The 24,383-nt window shown below is 40.7% G+C and overlaps 1 protein-coding gene across 1 annotated transcript; it reads left to right on the plus strand.

Annotated features, from left to right (window-relative positions):
• The first annotated feature begins 1,130 nt into the window (after positions 1-1,130).
• Positions 1,131-24,065, plus strand: LOC128753553 (RNA-binding protein 20-like). The gene is made up of 14 exons (XM_053855335.1): positions 1,131-1,180; positions 10,957-11,965; positions 12,031-12,095; positions 12,747-12,874; positions 13,200-13,300; positions 18,005-18,151; positions 18,806-18,937; positions 19,022-19,101; positions 19,418-20,063; positions 20,137-20,223; positions 20,301-20,865; positions 21,160-21,225; positions 22,819-22,940; positions 23,382-24,065. Exons 1-14 carry the CDS (start codon positions 1,131-1,133, stop codon positions 23,448-23,450), a joined length of 3,267 nt encoding a protein of 1,088 aa, XP_053711310.1. The 3' UTR covers positions 23,451-24,065.
• Positions 24,066-24,383: the final 318 nt, after the last annotated feature.

Raw genomic sequence — 24,383 nt, forward strand, 5'->3', positions numbered from 1 at the left:
TCGAGGAAAGGGATGTGAAATGATCTGTGTTGATCTAAAGCAGGGCTATATAAACTCTCCCCCGACCCTCCAAAGAAACATTCAATAGTATGTTTAGATATGCTGAGTAATCAATTCCAATATTTTGAACAACTAGGCAGCTGGCTGGAACAGAAATATAAAGAACAGATTGTTGAGCTCCTCAACACCAAAAGACCTTGATGATGACTGCAGAATTCCCAGGTGGAGATGAGCAACACTCTCCAGAACGTAGGTGTCAGTGTGTCCACGTGAACAGTCAAGAGAAGACTTCACCAGAGTGAGTACTCTACGCAGGTAAAATAAAGGTTAAGAAAATAAAACCAGTTTCCTCAGGCGAAATGATGGTAAGCTCTTTCACATTTAGAAGTGTGTCACATAGTCAACATTTCCATGAAGTCATTCATTGACCAACTTAGACAAGCTTCAATAGGGATTAATAAGATAATGGAATGATGGGGACACTATCCACAAATTGAAGCTTAAGCCAGTGTAATCTCTTAAAACAAACAACTACCACAGTGATAAAATGTTGAGAGATCGAAATAGAAATGACCGACATTTTTCAAGCTTTTGAGAAAATATTACGGGGCGAAGAACAAATGCAAGGTTTCTAGATTATATGTATTTTTTTTCTAAATATTTGATGTTCATATGTTCCCTCATTGTTCCTCTTGTATTTCCAAGACAACCATTCATGGTGGCATAATCAATGATATAGGCTAAGAAGTTGTACACAGCCAGCCTTAAACATGGGGCTTATAAATGCAGCACTATCATTCAGATAGACAGAACATGTATTATCTCAGGTTTGTAAGTTTATACTTATTGTCAGAGTTGGTATGTCCGGTGTAAAGAGAGAACTGTATACCATGTTGAACTGGAAGTCCTGCTGCAAAACTCCTAACTTAAATAGATTTTTGTTTGGTGTCATACGATAATAAGTCTGTTTCCATGTTTCATGTATTTGGCTCAACAACTTGCCGTTCCGTTGACTTCTAGCAATGTTAGTCTCTCTAAAATTGCCTCCAATGCACGGCTGAAATTTAAACAATGATGGGGAGGTGAGGTGGAACCAGACCTTCTATTGGCTGGGAGGTTAAAGAGGGACGATGTCGCGGGGTGTGACTGCTATCAGTGAGCACGAGAGCTGTGACAGATGGTAAAATGCTTCGCTTGATTTGGACAGAGACGAAGCAGAGTGGGAGTGAGGTAAGAACAGAGAGAAAGTGTGAAATGTGAGGAAGGATGGATGGACTGAGGGAGGGGTTGTGGGAAATGGGGCGACGTCACCTTCTGTACTAATATAGCTCTGATGTTGCTGACCACAGTTAGGGAAGACTTTAACTGCACTCTAATCTTGACTGAAAACTCTCCTTTGAAAAATGGTCCAAGCTCTTTGCTGTGTTTGTCTGGGAAACCATGTAATCCATCGGAATCTTGTTTATGATTTTGATAGTGGACTCCTCAACAGAGGCCGGTGAAAAAGAAATTATCTGTCTACGGCGCAGCAAAATCTATAAATAAGTATTTCAGGGCAGCAGGGAAATATGGCTGTTAAGAGTCAGTTGTCAAAGCTAACATTCATTCTCCAGACATGACATGTTTTCAGTGTGATGAAGTTTTCGCTGTATCAGGTTTTGTCTTTATATATCATCGCCACCGACCACTTTGTTATTTTTACTTGTGGCCTAAAACTTTGGTTGAAAATATCTGTGCCATCTGTGTGGTTGCCATCGCTCTTTTTACCAGCAGAACATCTGACTTCCCAAATAATGCTGAATGCAACTTTGTCTGTTATCTTAGTAAGCTGTATCGAGACATTTGGCTCTCAGCACTTAGTTAGAAGGAACTGGAGGCTTTTCGCACACCTCATGTCACAACACTCCAGAGCCCATAAAGAAGAGAATGATTCTTCAATTTAGTATTGATGACCTCAGGTATGGCACAAGTATGAACTTAGTCAACTATGCCTTCCTTTCTGTGTGGAGTCCATATTGATTCTCTGTGCTTTGTCACTGTTAAAAAAATGAACAGATTTGTCGGCAACTCCAAGTTCCATTGGTGGTTTTGGGGTGACACTTATCGCCCGATGAAGCTGGTATTGACTCATAAATGTAAATTCATGGTATAAATCGTAATTTTTTTTTAAATTTTATTTATTATTTATTTTAATAGATCTCTTAGGTCTCAGTCTGCCTTCTTCCACGTTCGCTTTTCTGAAAACTCCTTCCCGACCACGCTTGCTCAGTCGTGTTGAGGATCAGTTCCAGAATGTCAAGGATTACGTGTGTGAGGGTGACTGTGCTCAAAACAAAGAAAAAAAAAACAGACGATGAGGGGAAACAAATGCATGACAGAGACCCACATTCATTTTCTTTGGTAATATTTTGTTTTCTATTCTCTGTCCATGCCAGTTTAGCCTTGAGGAAGTGTAAACTCATTAATTCATCTTGTGATCAATGTGATAAAAACCTGAAAAGTCTCTATTCTGAACAATGTAGTCTGACTTTGTACTCATTTTGTCATGTAAAGTTCGAGCAACAATGTTTCTTTGAATATTTGTTAGCAATTGAGAGCCTAGGTGACAGTCATTTTTTTGAACAGATAGAATATCTGTGCTGTGCAGAACAGCACGCTGGAGACCTGCCAATTTGCAGTTCATGTGCTTCCTGAGGTTGTGGCGGCAGATGTTCTCGAAATCAAATGTCATGTGGCCAGACTATTTCTGAGGGTTAACTTAAACACACACTTACTTCATGAGATAGGAGTTCCACTTTAATAAGCACTTTAAAGATATAGACAAGTCAGGTTTGCCGCTTTAAATAAAGTTTGTCCCAAGTTGGTTTTGACCTAATACAATACAATACATGACTGTATTGAAGACTCTGGACCGACTGTGTGCCATGAGGAAGCAGTCCTTTATTGATACTTGATTTCTATCATTATCTTGACTTACTCGGGTCGTTCAATCGCTTCCACTTAATCTTCTGTCACTGTTATTTGTTGTACTTGTGGACTGTAATATCACTTGACGGAGCCTAAACACGAGACTAGAAACTCCAAATGAAGACATTCTCTGTTGCTGTGCATATAAGCTGTTAAACCTGCCACTGCTATATATTGTACTCACTCCTGTGAAGCATTGCAGTGAAGACAGTAATTCACCAGTTGAATACGGTCATATTACTACGCTGATATTAAGGTTGTTTGTTTACATTAAACTATTCAGAATAATTCACATATCAATCTTTCAGAATTCCGTTCAACAGGTGTCAGTCTGCCGTCCGGCTTCGGCTCCTGGGTCAGCACTTCTCTGAAGACCCATTGCAGTTTCTCTAATCGTGGAAGAATTTGTTGGAATGCTCTTTAAGTTCCACAGTTGGAAGGCAGCTGTCAAGTCAGAAGTTTCATTTGACCTGCGTGTTTTTCGTTGACCCCAGTATCCAGGATTATACCATTCACATGGTGCGGGGGTGAGGGTCACTTCAACCTGCAGGGGGCAGGGAATGGCATACATGTCGGTGAAATCACGAAATGTTTGAGATCTTTTACACCGCTGGCACAAAGAGCGACGCTGTGTCACAACTGTAAATGATGCCATGCCATTCGTCTATTTGAAATAATATAAAATGTCTTCTATATTTTCACCTTGTTGTATTATGCGGCCTCACAGGAGCCAATCTTAGAAATGAATCAGCGTTTCTTCAACTACAATATTATATTAAAACAGCTTTGAGGTTATTACTTGGCCTCATTTCAGTATCTTACAATTTGAATTTGAACAACCATTTATCGTCATCGACCTCTAACTTATGTGAACTGTGTCTTTCATTTATTTTTATGGACTTTGTTGAAACAGTTTATGAAGTTGATTTATCATACATTTCATTTTGTTGGAGAGATGTTTGTCATTGCTCTTGTTGGGAGTTATCATTTTCATTCTGGGAGTCACTCTGTGCTAGATTCACTTCTCTCAGCGTCTCATAACCCTGCAGACCAAAGGTTATCGTTTGATGGCCCCATAAAACATTGTGACTGATCCCCTGCATAAACCATGCAACTTTACAAGCATCATCAGATGTACCCATGAATCAAAATTATTCCCGTGACAAGTAGCGCCAGCCTGATGGGGGTCGTCAGGGGACAGAAACTATTTCTTAGAGGCGCAGATACCTCGCCCCATCATAGTCCCGTAAATCAGAGAGAGCCTTCAAACTCCTGTTGTGACTGGGCCAAATGTGGTGCAAGACAACCTGACTCTGCTCCTCACCCTCACATGACGCGGTCGCTCATGGGTCGCTCATAGGTTTGTTGGATAAGTTCTGTGACTGCCATGTTGAAAAAGAGAATTATGGAAGAGAAAATTAAATATTAAATGACCAACTCTGCGCTTTCTCTCTCATCATATGAATGTGACGAGAAAAAAAATACCCGGAGTTTAAATAGTCTCAGTTCCATGAAGGAACACAGTAAGTGTGCAGCGGCCTCAAACGGTAGATTTTAAATCCCTGACCTGCTCCGTGCAAGCTTTGGTAGTATAGCACCACCTACTGGTGCGGCAACGAACATACGCCGCAACTATTAATTGACTAGTTAAGATCATTTAAAAACAGAACACGAAACACAAGCAGTCCTCAGCATGTTGATGATTATAACTATTTGTCTATCACTATTGTTTGCTTAATGTATTCGAGATCAATTTGAGTTAGATAAAAAGTGTCAAAAATAAAAACTTAAACATAAAAACAATAAACCTATTGACACAGATGTGACATGGTGCAGTTGTCCTCACACTTATCGCCCGATGAAGCTACTATTGACTCATAAATGTAAATTCATGGTATAAATTAAATAATGAAATATCCAGCTCATTTTAAGGGCTTTTGAAATGTTGTTGGATCCTAGTGGGTCACAATACAAAGTTTATTTTAATAGATCTCTTAGGTCTCAGTCTGCCTTCTTCAACGTTCGCTTTTCTGAAAACTCCTTCCTGACCACGCTTACTCAGTCGTGTTGAGGATCAGTTGGGATGGAAGGGAATGTTTTTGTGACCAGCGAAATGACTGTTAAGAGTTTCCAATTTTAAATAACATTTGATGCTTGCAGATGCGTGTTGCCATGTTTGTTAGTACATTTATAAGGATTTCAGAATTTGGACAGTGTTTTTGTTTTTCGATGGACCGTTCCTTTTTCTCACTGGTAAGTGATACTAACATAATCGTTGTTAAGCTCTCACAATGATTTGTCTGTGAGCCAGTTCATCGGTGTATTCAGAGAAATGCTTTAATTGAGATTTCCTCTGTGAAGCGGTTTATTTATTTACTAGACATTGTTTTTATTTGATTTTTACAAATTTCGTTATTTAAAGAAAAGACTTAAAATATGTTTTAATAATACCGCCACACATCCATATTGCACTATTCTGGCTAAACTAAAATGCTAATGAAGATCCACTTTGTTTTGTTAGTGAACTCACTGCATTAACAAAGTACAATATAAATAACAACTACTCAAACAAGTCATTTTTCCGCCTCAAATCCATACTTTATGAAGATTTTATTTTGCCTTTTATTTCTTCTCTTTTGACCTGTTTGTCATCAAACCCTCTAAAGGGCCTCCCTTGTCCGACACTGCCGTCCTCCCTTTGTGTCGGTGTGGCCCCGTCCCCACACAGACACACACACACACACACACTAGCCACTTGTGGCTTTTCATCACATGTGTCTCCACTGCCTGTCTCCTAATAACAGAGGGTCGCTGCGTCACTCACGTAGGGTGAAGACCACTCGCGGTTATGTTATGTCAGTGTACATCTGCTAGAGCTCTTAGACTGCTGCGTCTCGCGACAGCCTCGGCTCCTGAGCAGAGGTCAAGCCTCACCCGTTGGGATTTAGCCGGGACTTCCACTGAAGGTTGGTTTGCTGTCGACTGTCGACGATTGTCGACTGCTTACAAAGACTCAAGACGTTTATCTGCTGTTCGCATGTATTATGAGGGAGGATTTACAGCTGTGACTGTGAAGGTGCCGAGTGTGGATGTTGTGGGATATTTAGTGCAAGACGGTTCTGTGGCCGGGCTGGAATTCTTCCGCTAATTTGTTGCTTCCTCCTGTGAGGCTCGATGGACTGACTGAGTGGACCATTTGGGCTTGTGTTTGGACTGGCAAGCTGTTTGTTATGAACAAATGGTGCCTAATTGAAGTCGCAACACACTAATGTTCTAAATATTCTGAAAAAAAACCCAAAACTGTGTGAATTTATTAATAATAGTTCTACTTGTAACATACATTTTAGTTATGTAAAGACTTGTTTTGTTTGGTGAACATGTAAACATTTATGGTAGTTGTTTTAATGTCTTAATAAACATTAAGTAACATACTGTATAATATAATGTGTTGGGAATCAATGCTAAAAAAAGGTGGTGAAACACTGTTCAGCTGGTTCTGCCTGTAAATAGATTCTTAGCTGTGTAAATAAAATCGCAGAAATGTAGTTGTTGCGATTGCATCTCCGTTAATGTTGCGATAATGTAATTCAATATATCAATAGTATGTTTTTATATAACTTTATTTCTATTATTCACTTCTTCAGAATTTGAGAAATTTAACAAACGGTGAGTAACTACCGGTTGTTACAAATGTTTGAAAAATTGTTCATATAAATAAAAAACATAGTATATAAATAAAGTATATAAAACATTAAGTGATTTTGCCTCGTTTGAAGAGCGTTAGCGTTTCAATCCCTTACCCATTGTTTTGAGTAAAATGAAATTCTAATAAGCATTTGCATTATTTGCTAAATACTTAGTTCTTTCAGTTGAAAGCTACACTTCACTTGAGTCTTTTATATACTTATATACTTATCATTTATTTTTATTTTAGCATTTTAATATTTGTTTCACTCTTGCTCATTTAGAGCATTTGTGTATTTTCTGATAGACAAAAATGCAACTTTGTTTTTCATATTAGATGTTACAATGTTCACAGTACTTAGTGGCTAAAAACTATTGTACACACATTTTACATGCCATGTTAAACTAGTGGTAGATAAAGCTGTTATCCCAGGGCAGAAATACGTAATAGCTGTTGGCAGTAAACTTCTTTTGTTTTATTTCTAATTTCACTGACAATCGCGTGCATATGGCCACTGCTAAAGCAGAAGTAAATTTATATTTATATTTTATAGCAGAGGTCACCATTGTAGTGCTTTAAAAAATAATGAACATGTTATTGTGTTTGATTTTGTGTCTTTCTTGTTTCACCATTGTTCATTATTGTGAATAATCAGTCATGTGATAAGTGACTTGGGGGAATATCATTTATCATCCATAATATGTATTTTGCTACTGCAGAAGTGTGTGCTAAACTGATGCTAGCGGGTCGGGTCACACGGAAAACTCATTTGTTGCCACCAGACTGTAGAATCTTGATATTAGCGTCTACCATAAGTCGGTTTTGTCATGGCGCGCTGCCGGTTTTTAACCCTGGGAACTGACACGGAGTGGATGTTTTTTGATGTATTTGTGAAATGTTCCGTGGTTGCTACAGATGAATTGCTGTTGCGGTCATTGAAGTTTTGCAGAATTTGAATTGTAGTTAGTGTAGCTTGCGTTGCGAAAAAGGTTAGTTCACGACAATTACTGCTTAATTTCAATTCACTGTCAAAATAATAATTCTAATTTAAAAATATCTGAATGTACTCTACACTCACCAGGAGTCATTAGAGTGACACGTGGTCACAAACACTCTTAATGTGACTTCATGTCAACACCGGTTTGCTGTTAACACACACAATAGAACGTGTGTCCTTACAGGAAGATCTGAAGTGTTGCTGAGCCCTTATTAGTCAGTCAGGTCAGAACACCGAGGTGATGGGAGAGGGCGACTCCTGTATTTATAGCTTTGAGTCATGAGCTGGGATGGTGAAAGTGTATATCTACCCATCTGCATGCATGCTGCTGTTCGACAATTGTCCAAAGTCAAACACTTTGATTTGGTCTTTGCGCTGATATTGGGCATTACTGGGGCCACTGCGAATCAGCTGTGCTCATCATGTCAACATATTTTTCTCATGTTCTTTTATAGATGAGATAAAAAAAGTGTCCTTCATGTTTTGCACGATCCATTTCAGTTGAATAAAGATATTATTTTAAACCAAAAAAATTGCTCCAGCTCATGGTCAACCGTTGTCCAGTGAGCTGAAACGAAAAACTGATATGCAGGAGGAACCCTTAATCCCTTTAATTCCATTTATTCCCAATGCATTTGCATGTGTCCAGCGCTTCTTCCACCCACAGCACAATGCAAATATTATACAAAAATTACTGGCAACTGTACGAGTGTTTTCAGAATCAACAAATAAATAATGAGAAGGATCGGCTCTGATCCTGGACGTGCACGTCTCAGTGATTGTGTTTAAGTCTAAATTAATGTTATCTAAAACAGGAAAGACTTGAATCCTTTCATTGAAAATGCAAGAGTAATATATAAAGGATTACTTATACAATTACATTTGTTTCTTTGCACAGTGGATGAAATAAGTTGCATGTATTCTTGTCCTTTGCTGAAAAACTCAAAATACATGGAGTGAAACCTGATTACTGAGAATGGCGCTCAATATTTTAGCCACAGCTGTCACTTACTGCTGGAGCTGTTTTTCACTTTCCTTACCTTGTTTATGGAGACGTGTGAAATTTAGAGGCTTTTTAACGTTGTGAACAAAGAAACACAACAAAACTCAACTCCACATGATCTAGCTTTAAATGGCATGGCTACACATCAGATTAGGGAACATATATTACCAAACACTACTTAATGTTGTCTACAGTTTGCACTGGAATGGTCACCGAAGGTTAAAAAATTATTACAGACCATTAACTCTAAACAAGCTTGTAATTGGTTTAATAGTTAACATGTTTCCTCAGCTAAAGTGTCCACAATCTACAGTCACAGTCTATTTCTGGCTCATCAAAACTTTTTCTTTGTTCTCAAAACTACACTACTCTTCTTGCTACCATTTGCTTTGCATTTTTTTATGTCAGTAATTGTATGTTTTGTAGAAAAAATGCTGCGTTAAAAAAAAATGTAGCAGATTGAGTCAGATAACAAAGTTGAATGTTGAAATTTGTTGTTTGTTGGAATGCTCTTGACTTAATAGGAAATGTTGGGTGTTTATTCATATGAACATCATGGGGCACTTAAGAGAAGCGTTATGTTGCTCATAAAAATAATGAAGCCACAAAGAAGGACGTTTAGATAAGCTTGGGCTCATATTAACCTCTTAGGTGCCCGTGTCCACATATGTGCAGATTACATTTTTGTCTTACCCTGCCATAATACGTTTTTAATGTTGATCAACTCGCCACATTTAGGGACATCAGCTTGTTGTGATGCAACAACATCAGAGCCGTTTCAGTGAGAAAAAAACAAGGAAGGAACGCAAACACATACAAAGACACTCGGGCACCAACTCCTGAATGAAAACAGACAAGGATAGAATTTTCTGTTCAAGTTTTGACAATTAATCTTTTGTGCATACAATATTTATAATTAACTGTCCAACTTCATGTGACTTGGAAATCTGGCATATATTAAGAATTATTCTTGATAACAGCATTATGAATAATAATTGTCCACAAAGGACATTTTTCTTTGCCAAAACTACTTGACTCCTTCTTTGCAATTCCTATCTTACATTGAAAAAATCAAAACTCAAGAGAGGCTTGGGTCTTAAGAACTTTACCTCTTAGGTTCTAGCGGAGGTTGCAATAGAACTGAAAGCTTTGCTATTAATTCCCATTTAACACAAGCCCGAATGTCCTTAGCAAGCCATCCCTAGTTGAAATTGGTGTTATACTACTTGATGTGACACTCTCTTAGCAAGGCAACGCACCTTTCTGAGAGCCAGCAGCGTTGAACAAGGGAGTGACCATTTGACACAGGATTTTAGTGCATAAATGTTGCAACCTAAATCATTCAGGAACGAAGACGTAAGAAGTCATTCTCAGCCCTGCACACATGAGCGCTAAAGACCCTTTAAACATAACACTGTCGACAGACAGCCACTGGGTCTGTTGGTCCAGTCTAATTGGCGAATCATTTTGCAGTTAGCAAGCGGGAGCTGTGGCACGATAGGGCGCTGTCAGGTGCTTCACATAGTTGATATGATGAATAGTTGAGTTGGACTAAGTTTAGATGGCATGTGAGAGCATTCATCAGAAATTGAAAGGATTGGCCAGTCAAATGAGGTTACAGCACTGCGACACCCTGTTGGTTACAGGAGCTGATCCTCAGCAAAGCAGAACCTTTGGAAAGAGCGCTTACGCTGCTAACCGCTTGATACTTGAACCAGACAAGATATATTTATTAAAAGCATGTACGTCCTGTTCCATCTACATCGTGTAAGCTGACAAGTAATAATTCAGTGACGAAGATAAAGCTTATCTACAGAATACCTGCCTGTGCTGGAGTTACGGCTCTGTCCTCTTTACATCCACAAGTTAAACCCTTTGCTAGAATAATGGAGTCACATGAATGATGTCATACTTAATGGGAAGAACATAATTCCCAACAGCTGCCTCACATACATTAATTCTTCCTTGACAATTTTTGAATTATGCCTCAACACCTGTTCACAAAAAAGACGCAGCCGCCACATTCTTCTCCCAATATGTTAGTAATCTCTCACAGCAGTAATCCAACTATGTAAATCTAAACATGTATGCTGATAACTAACTATTGTCGTGATCATTTAATCTGCAAATATACTAAACACAATAGTTGTAGGTCAAACGTATGTACTCGAACAAGGTTGTGTTGAAATACTAGAGTACTTTTGGTCTGTGCAGTTTTCAATGCTCATCATTATCTCTTTCAGCAGAATATATAGTGTATTAGATTACTGATCGGTTTCCCTCTCTCCTTTCCTTCCAATTCAGTGGGCTCCCATCTGACGGCATCAATAAAAAGGGGCTCCAGGTTGGTGGCCAGCTGTCCGCTGGTGTTCCGTTGGGGCCTCAGCAGCAGAACCAGCAGCTACTTCTGACTCCCGCCAGCCTCCAGCTTGCTCAACTCCAGGCACAACTTACACTCCATCGCCTTAAACTGGCGCAGGGGGGCAACACTGCAGCCGCTGCCAACGTTCTCAATCAGGTTCTCTCCAATGTGGCCATGTCTCAGCCGCTGTTCAATCACCTCCGGACTTCCACAATGCTTGGGAACCATCAAGGTGCCCTCCCAACTGGAGTGTTGGGGTTTCCCTCTTCGAATTCAGCTTTAGGAGCCTTGGGATCTGGAGGATTTAACCAAAGCCCTGGGAACGTCAGACTGAACCACAATGGTGGAGGGACACAAGTCAGTCAACAGGTAGCAGATTTTCCCAAAAAATCAGGGCTGACTTACAACTCTGACACAGACCGGCGCCTCCAGTATGAAGCTCCGGCTGCAAAGGATGGACTCCTCTCAGCGTCTAACAATCAGGCAAAACACTTGAACAGTGTGGGATTTAAACAAGATTTCTACGGCCAAGACTTTACCAGACCGCAGACTGGTTTCCGTGTCGGTGAGCAGAACACAAATCTCTACAACTCAGTGGCACAAGCCGAGCAGTGGAAAGAACCTGCTCAGTCTGGAGCGATGGACATGGTGCCTGAAGCAGCATCTGTGTGGAAGGCAGCTGGACAGCCTTTGCGGCCCAGAGCTGATTTGTATAACCCAGAGGAACCAACCTCTGACCTCAAGTTTAATCCCAAGGGTGGGGTTCCTTCTTTTAGCTCAATCAGCAGACCCGGTTTTAGCAGCTACCAGCCCATACATGGAGGTGAAGAAACCATGTGTTCAGGTAGTAAGACGCTTCTGCCTCACCAAGTCAACGACTACCATGCGGTCATCCCCACTCAACTCCCACACCAATGTAGCATCTGTGACAAAAAAGTTTACAACCTCAAGGTGAATAACAAGTTCAAATAATTCACACCAACCTGAACTGCAGTCATTTAGATTTTTGTTTTTAGGATTGGGACCAGCATGTGAAGGGAAAGCTTCACCTTCAGAACCAGCTTCTGTACACGAGCGAAAGGTGAGATTCTCACATTGCTTTTTCGCCACATCTTCAAAAAGTCATTAAAACTGAGGTGGGCTGTGCTTTGTGCACGGACTGAAAAGTCGGCCTCCACTAGAGTGCATTTGACATTATAATCGTGTGTGAGCTTTGGTTTAGCTTCCTGAAGCGGTTGCTCTCCATGCACCCGTCATTCAGTGAAGTAGTTCTTTTCCCTTACAGTAATGTGAAAAAGCTAAGTGGGTTATCAGAGGCAGACTTTTTAGTAGGTCATTTCTGCTTTGACAAATGTGTTTTCCACTTCTGTCATGCACCTGTAATTCTATCTCAGCGTTCTTTCATCATGGGAGGTCCGGATTTCCACCATGATGCTAGTTTCTTTGCTGCTGAAATCATCAAATGGTTTCAAGGATCTTAAAGAGCTGCTTTCTTGTCAAGACAGTGTGTTATTTACATTTGCGATGACCCATATCTTCCTGCCCTTGCATTATATGTGGTATGATGCGCTCACCAGAATACGCCGTTAATCGGTAGCCTGTTAAAGTAGTTGAAAGAAGTTTATCTTGCTTTTCACTTGCTCTATATACAGCTGGCTTGTATGAATATAATCTCTGTCACAAGATATTGAAGTGAGCTGCAGCTAAAATCAGACTTCTGTGATTGTTGCAGCTCGTCGGTGTCATCAGCCGGAGCTACTCACTTCACAGTTGGCCGGACCTCCGATGTCAGTCACTGCACGGGCGGAACTAACTCCATGATCTACTCTGCTGCAAGTCAAGTCACTCTGTCAAGTCAAGGTAGGAAAAATTCATCGGTTTTTCATATAATATGCTGAATTTGTTTTAGCTAAATTATTAGTAATTGTTTATGTATTTTTTATCTATTATTGATATTTAATGTCTCAATCAATAATTCAATGTCATAAATACATTCATTAGTTATTTTGTCATAATTTGATTTACTCCTGGCATGTTTGAACTTCTCTGCATCTGTAAAGATTATGTTGCCACAATTCAGAAGTTGGCAGTTGGCAGTTTGACCAATGCTGTGCTAATGACTCGAGTGTTTTTCTTCAGAGCTATTGACTCTTTAACGTTAGTCGTCAACTGTCTGCCTTCACAGATGCATCCTCAGGAGCCAGCGCTGCATATTTGCCAGCAGCAGCCATGAACACATATCCACTGTCAAACACAGGATTTGCAGCACACCAGCCAGAGTCAAAGGTCAGGCTAACATTGTTGTTGAGTTACGCATTTCGGATGTACATCTCACCTTTATGTGAGAAGCATCTTAAAGCACTTCATTGCTCAACAGATGGATTAATATTTATTGTGTCACAAAACTTTAAAATATGCTTTTATTTTTAGGAGTGGTTAACGTTTTATGTGACGTGGTTTATTAAAACATAATGCTGATTTTAAACCTCAAAAGACATTGTATTGTGTTCTAAATGAAAAATAATACAATTTGAGGTACAATAGACTCAGCGTCTATCTGAATATATAAACATCCTTATTATTATCTGTTAAATAGTCAGTGATAGTGAAGTATTGCGGTATGGCAGCTCATTCATTTAGTTCCTTTTCATTCAATGGGGGGTTTGCTACTTGAACTGCTGCCTCGGTTGGAATACCTGACCAAATTTGTTGGTTGCTGACTGGAGTTTGAAAAACAGCAGCTGCTGATGGACCTCCCAAGCTACGACAAGTGTCTGGGAAAGTAGCATAGTGTTAATGATGAGGGAGGTGAAATGGAATTAGCCCCTGCAAAGCTAAGGAAAGCTTGTGCTGCACCAGCTTTCAACAGTTTCTGTACAGCTCCAGACGTGCTGCCGCAGCACTATGTTTCTGAAAATCACTGCTTTATTCAGCACAACTAGGTGCTACTACTGTAAGTGCCTGTGTGCCAGGGGTGTTATATGGCACTGCCTCGCTTAGTTTTTATTAAAGTCTAAACTCATTTCATTTCAATCTTTGTTTACGTCAGCTTAATGTTATTTATTTACCAGACACGCCTGTTGAAGCATAACAGGTGTGGGATTTTTTACTACAGTTTAGATGCCGTCAGTTGGCCAAAGATCACGCTCACTCACACGGACGTGTAATGTTTTTTTCTTGCGAGTGATATTACGTTGCACAAGTGTTGACAACCAGTTAAGGAGTATTTCCAGCCAAATGAACAGAGAATCTAATATGACTGCATTACATCAAACAAGGAAGTAATATAATTTTATTACAGTTCCAGTGAATGTCTAAGAGGACTTCAATTGAAATGTGGGACGAATAGTATGTACTTGCCATTATTTCAGAGAATGGTGTCAATAATGCCCAACAAAACGGCAGACAGTTTCACGGTAGCTCGGTGAGAAAACAGCCCTCACATATAAACACCAGATTATTGCTTAATGCCGTCAGAAGCACTAACATAAGGACCAGTATAACGGAGGCCGAGACTACAGCAGTCTAAAATTTCAGACTGGTTAGAGGCTGGTAAAATGATCTGAGTGTGAGTATCTGTTTAGGAACGTAGAGGGAGACTGTGAAACCAGACTTGCCATCTCCCTGGATCCACCAACATGGATCCTGCTTTGTACAAATAAACAGACACGTTCTTTGGAGGTGTGAGTCTATAGCGTGTCAGTGAAAACAAGAAAGTGTGGTTTGAAATATTTCTTTTCCAGTTAACCACTTGATACCAGTGCAGCTAGTGAACTGGTGTATGAAGCTTTCGTCTGAACTGAACATGTGGCACAATGCCACCACTTCTTTGAATGCAGAGAGGCTGTGGAACTTTTAGTTTCATATATAAATGGTATACAAGAGGCTCCAAGCTGCAATTGAACAATGATACACCTCGAAGAAACCCAATTGAAATTTGGAAAAAGTTCTTCTGTAAGTCAAAATCATTTATTGGTCTTTATCAAGGTCAGTGAGCCTGCTTTGTTGCCTGCCAGTCAATGATAGGACCAGCTGAGATGTTGTGTGAATGCATCTAGTGAGATCAACATCTGTTGCTGCTGTTGTGAGACTTTTTTTTGGAAGAATGTAGTGCGGCAGGCAGCATTTTTTCCAAGGCAACAGAGCTGCATGTGTTGGTCTGATTTATGGACACCCACATGAGAAAACAGATTTTGACTACTTATCTAAGAGAACCAACACTGATCCAGAGTCTCTGTGACTACAAATGTGATTATTGAGAGTTTTACGCTGCTGTGTTTAGCCGTCAGTCATGTTATAACTCTATGTAACAAACAAAGTGGTTTCTGCATCATTTACAACTTTGTAGTGACATCGCTCTTTCAATTCACACATGTTGAAACGTCGTTTATCAGAACACGTTGCAACCTCATAAATCTGAACCCAGCTTATGCCGGTCGTGTAAAGGGAGATGGGAAAGTCAAAAACGTGGCAGTGAAGGCATCGGCGAGGTGCTAACTTGCACCTACTTGGTAACAAATGCACACTCTTTGATCCCTTCTGGAAACAGCTTATGAATGCAGGGACCAGTCTTTTGGCTCCTTTTGTTTGTGTCTTGACCTGATGTGTCCGTGTTCACACCCCTGCTTTTGATTCACTGACACTGCTACTGAATTGCTGTTTGGCGCTTCCTGTTTAGGGACTCTTCGAAGTTTCTATCAACTCCATCTCCTAGTCATCAGTCTTGGTTCAGTACCATCAAACGCTGCATGCTTTAGATGTGTCGTGCTGAATGGAGTCAGAGTCCATAGTTCTTTTCAGGGACTTAAAGAAATAATCTGGAATATATTTGTGTATTGTGCAGTCTCAACAGCATGGGTGCAGACTTGTGGATGCTCGGTACTCAGTTCTTCATGTGTACGCTTTGAACATATGGGCATTTTTTTAGGAGCAAGACATGCTCTTTTCTTTTCAGTTGCCGCACATCAAGCCTCGTGCAAAGTGTGTTAGAAATAGAAGACAATTCACAGGTCAGACAGCAGTGAGTGAGGGGAGTGACAAGCAAACAATTCTGTTCTGCCTGATACTCCAAGAACATAAACAGCCTATTCTTGGATCTGTTTATTGAGCCCAACCTGGATTGACCTTCATATATTCTGGTGGTGGCACATGCAGTGGCATCATGCTGTTAGATAGAATTATCACTTCTGCGTCTGTGGCTGTTTATTTCGGTTTGCCTGCCAGAAACCATTTAGCTGTCGCAACAAATATTCCGGGATGCTCTGTCAAGATATGAGGTTTCCGTCAGGTTTAATCAATATTGATCTTTTACGCCATTAGTAAGTACAAATGGATTACAGCGTACTACTGTAGCAACTTTACAGCTACTAGCCTGGCTGTGAATGTTAGCGTTGCGGTTTATAAGGAAGTTACTGATTAATAAAACAGAGACGTTGCCTGCTGGGTCAAGATCAACTTGGGCTGTAGTCTGTGGCACACATGGAACTGTCTGTCAAGCTTATCTGTCTCAAAGACTTAAAGAGGACAGACACTGAATGCATGACTTGTAATACAATAATATGAGAATTCTTCTGCACTTGAGTTCAAATCATGGCACTTAAAGCAGGGGCTTGTTCCCTGTTTTCCCAACACATTTATGCACATACCTCACTATCCTAATTCGTAAAATCAGTTTATTTCATTCTCACATCAGATGTACAGCAACAACCCTTCCATTATAATGGAAGGGAGAAGTATAAATATTCTTATTTGTTGTCTTTTCCCAGACAGTTAATGAAGTCCATTTTTATTTCCAGAGTCCTTCAAGTGAACTTAAGTGAAGATTGTTAGAGACAGCCAGCGCACAACTGCTGATAACTTGAAAAATATGAGTGAATTCATTTGTGATTTTGATCATGTTGATGCACTGTTTTGTCCAGACAGTCATTACTCCTCATGGATGTTCGTATTCCTTTGATTATGCAGGTTCTCCTTCTTCAGGAGTTCAGGAGGTTCGCACTTTGCCATCTTATAAGTGAGCTCTGATCTTCATAAAAATAAAATACTGTAAAAAAAACAAGAACAAAATAGGGGCCAATAGCAGCAGAGATTTTGGAACAGAGTCACCCGACATGATAAGGGACCAGTTCTGGCACTATATGAATCTTCCAGCCGGTTTCTTAGCTAAAGAAGGACCTTGAGGCAAAGCTGGGACCAGATGGATGCCTCTCTTCACTCTCTCACCTGGGGTGACTGGCTCCTTACTGGACTCCTAGCACCTCGACCTTATTTCTTTTTTTTCTCACTTTTTTTTATTCAACATATACGAGAGCAATATACAAATGGGAAAAAAATCTTCCCATTTTTCTCCCCTAAAATAAAACAAAACATATTAACAAAATGATCCCCACAAAAAAACACACACAAAAGGAGACACAACAAAACATAAACCACTAACAAACAAAAATACACCAGTCCGTAGTGATAAAAAAACTAAGGACAACTCAAGATATCAGCAACTAGAAATTTAAACTAATCCAGTATAAAAGTAAAGGAGAGTCTTTCTTGTATGTTGAAAAATGAGCCCACTCGACCTTATTTCTAAATACAACACTGTGCACTCAGTACTTCACTGGGACCTGGGTAAAGCGTCACTCGTGTCTGTGGGTTGCCAGTTAACAAGTCTGCAAATCCGAAAAAGAAACTTTCATGATCACCAGTGCACCGCTGCCAGGCTGCTATTAATAGCCAGCAAGAGCTATGTGTGGTGGTGTCACACTGATGTCCTGCAGACAAGTCTCCTACTCTGACTTCTGGCCAAATTGATAAAACGCTTCACATTAATAACAAGACTGATGTTTCTATTTTTATAACCATAGTCATAAGTGATACTCATCAGCTGGTTGTGTTCTTCATGGTATCCAGTATAAACACAGTCACAGTATGTTCATGTGTTGCGTGAATGTCTGTCTTTATGTTTGTTATACTGTTTATTTTATTGTATTCCAACAGGTATTTCCACCCAGAAAAGCTACAGCAGGGCGGGTCGTTCACATCTGCAACCTCCCTGAAGGAAGCTGTACGGAAAACGATGTCATTAACTTGGGACTCCCTTTTGGAAAAGTCACCAAATACATCCTAATGCGATCCACGCATCAGGTAGAGCACAGTGGTTATTTCCCATACACATAAACAACTATACAAAACTGTTGTCAAACATTTTTTTCTAGAGCCTTTTACTCATGTCTAGTTAGGTGTTGCAGAAAATTATGATGGGAAAATATTATTTTTAAAACCTGAAAGGGCTAGCAAAATAAGGAAAGTGAAATGCAAAACAAGGGAGGGTCTCAAGAGTTTACAGTGGAAACCAGGTCATACTTTTCATATGGATTTGCTTCTTAATGGCTGAACATCTTTGGTTGGGATTCAACTGTCACATATATAGAATGTGATGTTTCACAAGGCCATATAGTTGAATCAAATAGAGAGCTCTATAAGAGCTTCCATGTCTCTCTGACTCCCAAGAAATCAGTCACTACTACTACTACTACTACTACTACTACTACGATGCTTTGGATTGTCAAACTGTGCATGTTGTGGGTCTAAATCCATCCAAGATCCATTCCCATATTATTATTTAGAGATCTTGAAAATCTCTCAACTCTATTTGAAAGGCCTACTTCAGATGAGTTTATGTAAATCTGTTTAAATCAGCACTGTGATGTTTAGTAATTCATAATAATGATAATTAATTTAGCCATATCGTTGAGGTTGACATGACCAGTGGTTTCGTTAACTCTGTATTTCCAATAGGCGTTCCTGGAGCTGTCCTACGTTGAAGCAGCGCAGGCCATGGTTCAGTACTACCAACTCACCCCGGCCATGATAAACAATCAGAAACTTCTGATCCGAATGTCTAAAAGGTACAAAGAGCTGCAGCTGAAGGTAAGGTGGAGACAGAAAAGAGAGAGAGAGAGTCTGGTTTTCTTTTACTCTTTCATCCAAAAAACTTGAATTTCTCTCCTCTAGAAACCAGGAAAGGATGTTCAGACCATTATACAGGACATTGCCTCCCAGCGGGATAGAGAGGAAATGCAAGAACTTGAGCAGTAAGACAAATTTAATAGCTCCACAATGGGAAGTGACTCATAAGAGTAACTTAACACCAGGCTGATCTGCGGTGTTTTGCTGCCCTCTCTGGTTAAGCACAAATTGTGGTCTCATTTGTGCTGTGATACACTCAAACCGCTGTGGGTATGCTTGCCCTTTTGGAGTAAACCTGTTCGACATTTAAACCAGGTAAGATGTCACACCACTTGAGGGTCAGCAAAGACTGAATCAGTGGGTGTTAAGTTGTTCTTCCCTTGGATGTGAAGTGTGTTTCTTTAAAGGTCGTGATGTAACTCTCGTGTGTTCTTTCTCCAGCTACATGCCAGAAAGAGCTCGTTCCCGAAGCCCAGTTTGCCGCTCCTTGAGTCCTCATTCACATAGCCCCAGTTTTACCTCATGTAGTTCCGTGCACAGCCCTCAGGGGGTGCCACCCAGGGGTCAGGAAAGATGCAGCAATGGTACAGGCCCTGGCAGAAACTCCTGGGATCGATCTGCGCACATGAGACGGGCAGATGAGGACAAGGAGAGGGTTGAGCCCTGGAGGAACGGCAGCGGTGTGGATGATGATCGGCCGAACGGACGAGCGAGTGAACGTAGGAAGGCGTACTCTGAGTTTACAAGAACTGCTGATGAACGTGGGGGAGATGACGGGGTGAGAGGGAACAGAGACTGGTATCCACGAAGCAGCCCTCAGGATTACTCATACAGGAGAATGGATGATGGTTTCCCATTGAAGGAACCGATGTACAAGTCAGACAAGCCAAGCAGGCAGTCCTACCAGAGACATGACAGCAAGTCACGCAGGAAGGATGACCACCACAGCTCCAGGTCCAGGCAGTTTGAGACGACTGATGAGAACCTTGGCCTGTCGCCTGAAGAGAAGAGCTCGCCCAGCAGAAGTCGAAGCAAAAGATCAGGCAGGAAGCTCAGCCCCTCAGAGAAGCATGACACTGGAAAGAATGTGAGTGACAAATCCTCTATCTTCATGCTGGTGTTTATATCCATGTTTAGTTGCTAAGCAAGTTTTCTTTCAGGATCGACAGTCAAAAGAGAAATCCACTTCGCCTCATAAGAACAATAAGATAAGTGGGATGAGTGACTCTGCTAAGCAAAAAGTTGTGGTAAGTGAAAACATGAAAATGAGTATCAACAGGGCGGATAGAACCGTTTTTATATTGTCAAAATTTAAACCCACCAGGAGAAGGAGCAGGACAGTGGAGAGAACACAGATGAAGAATGTTGGTATCCTAAAAACATGGAGGAACTGGTCACCGTGGATGAAGTGGGGGGAGAAGAGGATTCCATAATTGAACCAGACCTGCCCGAGCTGGACGAGCTAGCCTGCTGCCCCAAGGAGTCCGCTGAGGAAAACATTGTCACCGAGCCGCCAATCCCTCCCACGTCCAATTCTGAGATGCAAGACGTGTCCAGTCAAAAGCTTGAGACCGAGGAGCCATGTGTGGATTCTGCAAATCAGACGGACATGCCTGAGAACATTGTCGGAGTTCTGTCTGAGGCAACGTGTGCAGAAGAAAAAGTCATTCATGAACCATCAAATACGAACCTCAGTAACTTCCCCGGTGATGAGTTCAAGACAGCACTGGAGGAAACTTGTCTTCCTGATAAAGTGACCGACTGTGAGTCACTGGAGGAGACGACCGAAAATCGGAGTGCACCAGAAGACATCAAGACACCCAATGCTGAGCAAGTCACTGAGCCTGTCCCTAATGGGACACAACACAAGGAGCTAGTTATTACACAAGGTAAGTTTTGCATGCTATTGGTTAGTGCTAAATGAAGACACCTAACTAGTGTCTTGCCATGCAATACTCTATTGCCGATCATGGAGTTTATAACAGTGTCATGTTCCATCAGATTAAGGTGACAATATTTTAGCACTGTTGACAAACCTTCACTGTGAAAATGTATTGTTGTAGCATGTTGCTCAGTGTGACACTAAACATAAAGGTCACTCCAAATGACTTGTACACCTTTGTTCCTCCTTTGTTCAGTATTAAAATGTGGATCAACATTTCCATTTTCTCCTGTTTTTTCAGATATAGAGGCTCACACCTCATCCAATGAGCAAGACAAGGCTGTGAGTGAGCTCAGCATCCCCCTGGGTAAGCTCTGTTCCTGCGGACTGTTAGTTAGGTTCTGTATTATCATTGTTGTTATGCAGCCATTCACGATGATTCACTGTGTATCCCGGCAACACTAAGCTCCCTCCAGATGTTGTGGTAACCCAACAGACGAGATGTCAGGGGCCCGGGACCTGTGATCTGAGCACTAAGGACAAGGTGTTATTAAGAGCCCCACTAATAAGGACACTGACAGTCTGATGCATTAGCGTGGTAATTGGCTGAAATGCTCTGCCACATGCTGACCTATATCTATGAGCAGGTTGTGAAACGCACCCCAGAGAGGAGAGTATTTATATTATCATTAGAGCTGGAATCATGTGACCCAGCACATGGTGCGGGACCTGTTGCATGGGGCCTTATGTAAGAAGCAGAGCAGAGCTGGGAAACCGTCGACCTTACGTCAGTGCATCTGGCTATTGCTGATGGCTGTGGATTCATACATTGAAAGTTCAAAGCACATGAGGTCTGTAGGTTTGAGAGAAGAGGGAGCAGAGGACAGGACAGGGTGAGATGGAGGAAGATGATCCGCTGTGGCCACCCCTGAAGGGAGAAGCTGAAAGGAAAAGAAGAAGCTTGTTACCATTTCATTCCTATTTGGTCTAGAAGGTCTCAATCATCTGGATGTTTCCGACTGGGACGAAAAAAAAATGTTCTGTGTTCTGTAAAACACCTGTGTGTTGCCATTGCTCTGTATTTAAATATGGCATGAGGTTTAAAGTGTTAGCTACTGAGGATTTACAGTACGACTCAAGTATCGTTCAGCATCTGATTGGCTGTTGCCTTAAAGTCCCCTCTTGTGGAGGTCAAAACACAATGTCCAGGCTTGCAGTTCTATCTCATACAAAAACTCCCTAGTCAAGTCACAGAGAGGAAAACACCTGTTTCCAGAGGATGTAAAAGGTTTGAAGAGAACAGTTTTCTGTTACATGGATGTGTGAATTTGCTTGTTGAAAGCGCTGCTTCCTTTGACCGGGTGTGTCACACAAAAGGGTGAAAAAAGGTGTTGTTGCCTCAGGGATGCTCAATTACTAAACAATTTATTACCACTTGGACAGTATATTTTATGTTAGGATGAGAGCTAGGGTTACAACATAAACAACTTTTTAACCATATTTTGTGAAGAGGCTTAGTGTAAAGTTTTGTCAGGTCCTCCATATCACTGAAGTAATGGGTTAGGGGACGAGCAGCAGCTCTTTAATACTGAAACAACCTTAGGGATCATATTCATGATTTTGATCAGCATAGGCCTTTGCTGTAGGTTGTAGTTTTAACTTCTGCTACTAGATTTATTGTATTCTCATCGCTGTTTAACCAGTGATGGGGAAGTCAATTTATGACAACCAGCTATTAAATTGTATTCAAATATTGCTGTTTTCATTTTAGCTGCTGAAATACACAGTATTTACTAAACTATTCTGTGTTGTGGAACTTATGTATATATCATCTTACAAACACAACTATTTTGAAGTAAAATGTATTTTTAAGATATAAAAAAGAGAAAATGACAGTATTGCAGTGTTGTTACTGCACTCTCTAAATTTGTGACATTTGGTTTTAATGTGCCGAAAACAGGAGTGGAGTTTGTGGTCCCAAGTTCTGGATTCTACTGCAAACTCTGTGGGCTCTTCTACACCAGCGAAGAGACGGCGAAGTCGGCTCACTGCCGCAGCACCATACACTACATGAACTTACAGGTACACAACCCTCAGTGACGCTGCTGCTGAATGGAAGCATTTCTTTTGTTCAAAGATAAACTCCGACTTTTCCAGGCGTGTGTAAGTTTGTTGTAAGTGCAGCGGACCAGCCGAGCATGTCACAGGTGCACTTGACGAACAATGTGTAAAATGTGCGCACACATAGCGAACACACTTGATGTGTATTTGGTTTCTGATTATTGGCCACTCAGCATCAGGCCATCTTGCGTTTCTTTCTGGACCAGCTGCTCAGCTGGGAGAAGACCAACATTTCACATATTACATTCCACTCTGACAAAATGCCCAAAGCAGTTGTGCTGTCTGTCAAAGCTGTGCATTAATTTGGACGACTGTGAATGCATTTGTCATTGTTTCAGTCTGTTTATCCATCAAGCTGTGACTGTGTCTGTAACTTGTATTTTTCTCCGACTCTCTTCTCAGAAATACTTGTCCCAGCTGGCTCAGCAAAGTCTGATGATGGAACTGAGCAAACCTGCGGTGACACATTGACCTCCTCCCTTTGATGTTACCAAAAAGTGTGCGTGATCGTCCACAGGAACAAATAATGTGACGTGTCAAAACTTGACTTTTTGCTTTAGTTTTTTTAAGTAAAGAAATGCTGACGTCTCTGTGAAGTACTTTGATGCTGTATAAAAGCATTTCTTCTTTTAATTACAACTGTCAGAATAAAGCTGTCATTTCAATTTAAGGGTGATTTTGTTGAATGTTTCATAATTACTGAAATACCCATTAAGTCAATACGCCTAAAGGCAAAGGTTAATTTAATGAATTAGTGTGGGTTTTTATTGATTTTATTTCTCAGTAAAAATGGCTGAGCTGATTCTCAGGAAATACGTGTTTCTCTAGCAGATTGAACTATTTATTGATGAGTATTTAAACTATTCTGTGTTTTTACATTCACACGACCCTGTGACTGTTTGCACTGCATTCAATTCAAAGTCAGGTAAATTCATTTCATCGACTGATACAAAAGTTGAGGGTCATTCACAAATCATCTCAATTATTTGCCAGCACATGTAATACCTTAATTTGGAGACCTCCAGCTGGACCATATTTTGTAACATGCAGGGTTTCTTTGCTGTTCCTTTTTGAAGAGATGCTGAATAACTGACTTTTGATATACTGTGAATATTGTTGATTTTTGTCTTGCAATGTGAATAAACATTTCAAAAACAAGTTGGCGTCGATTGCCTCTTTCTTGCTGCTAAACTGAAAGACAGCTCATTTGTATTACGATATTTTTTTTATATGTGCTGTGGAACTAATGCATTTGACATGAAAGCAAAACTACTTCAATGCAAAACGCGCTGTTCCAAATACCGCCGCTAGGACACGGATTTGCAAATGGAACCACAGAATGTACCAGAAGAAGCTGCCACTCTGGATTCTGATTGGCTGTGGCTTTAAAGCCCCCAACTCATA

This window comes from Synchiropus splendidus, chromosome 2 (genome assembly GCF_027744825.2).
Source record: "Synchiropus splendidus isolate RoL2022-P1 chromosome 2, RoL_Sspl_1.0, whole genome shotgun sequence".
NCBI classification, from domain to species: domain Eukaryota; kingdom Metazoa; phylum Chordata; class Actinopteri; order Syngnathiformes; family Callionymidae; genus Synchiropus; species Synchiropus splendidus.

Bases quoted from the DNA above. Each gene is read 5' to 3' on its own strand.
- LOC128753553 (XM_053855335.1), top strand. From the start codon at position 1,131: ATGTCGCGGGGTGTGACTGCTATCAGTGAGCACGAGAGCTGTGACAGA. The intron at 18,938-19,021 runs GTAAGGTGGAGA...TCTCTCCTCTAG, and splicing joins ACAAAGAGCTGCAGCTGAAG to AAACCAGGAAAGGATGTTCA. The intron at 21,226-22,818 runs GTAAGCTCTGTT...TGCCGAAAACAG, and splicing joins TGAGCTCAGCATCCCCCTGG to GAGTGGAGTTTGTGGTCCCA.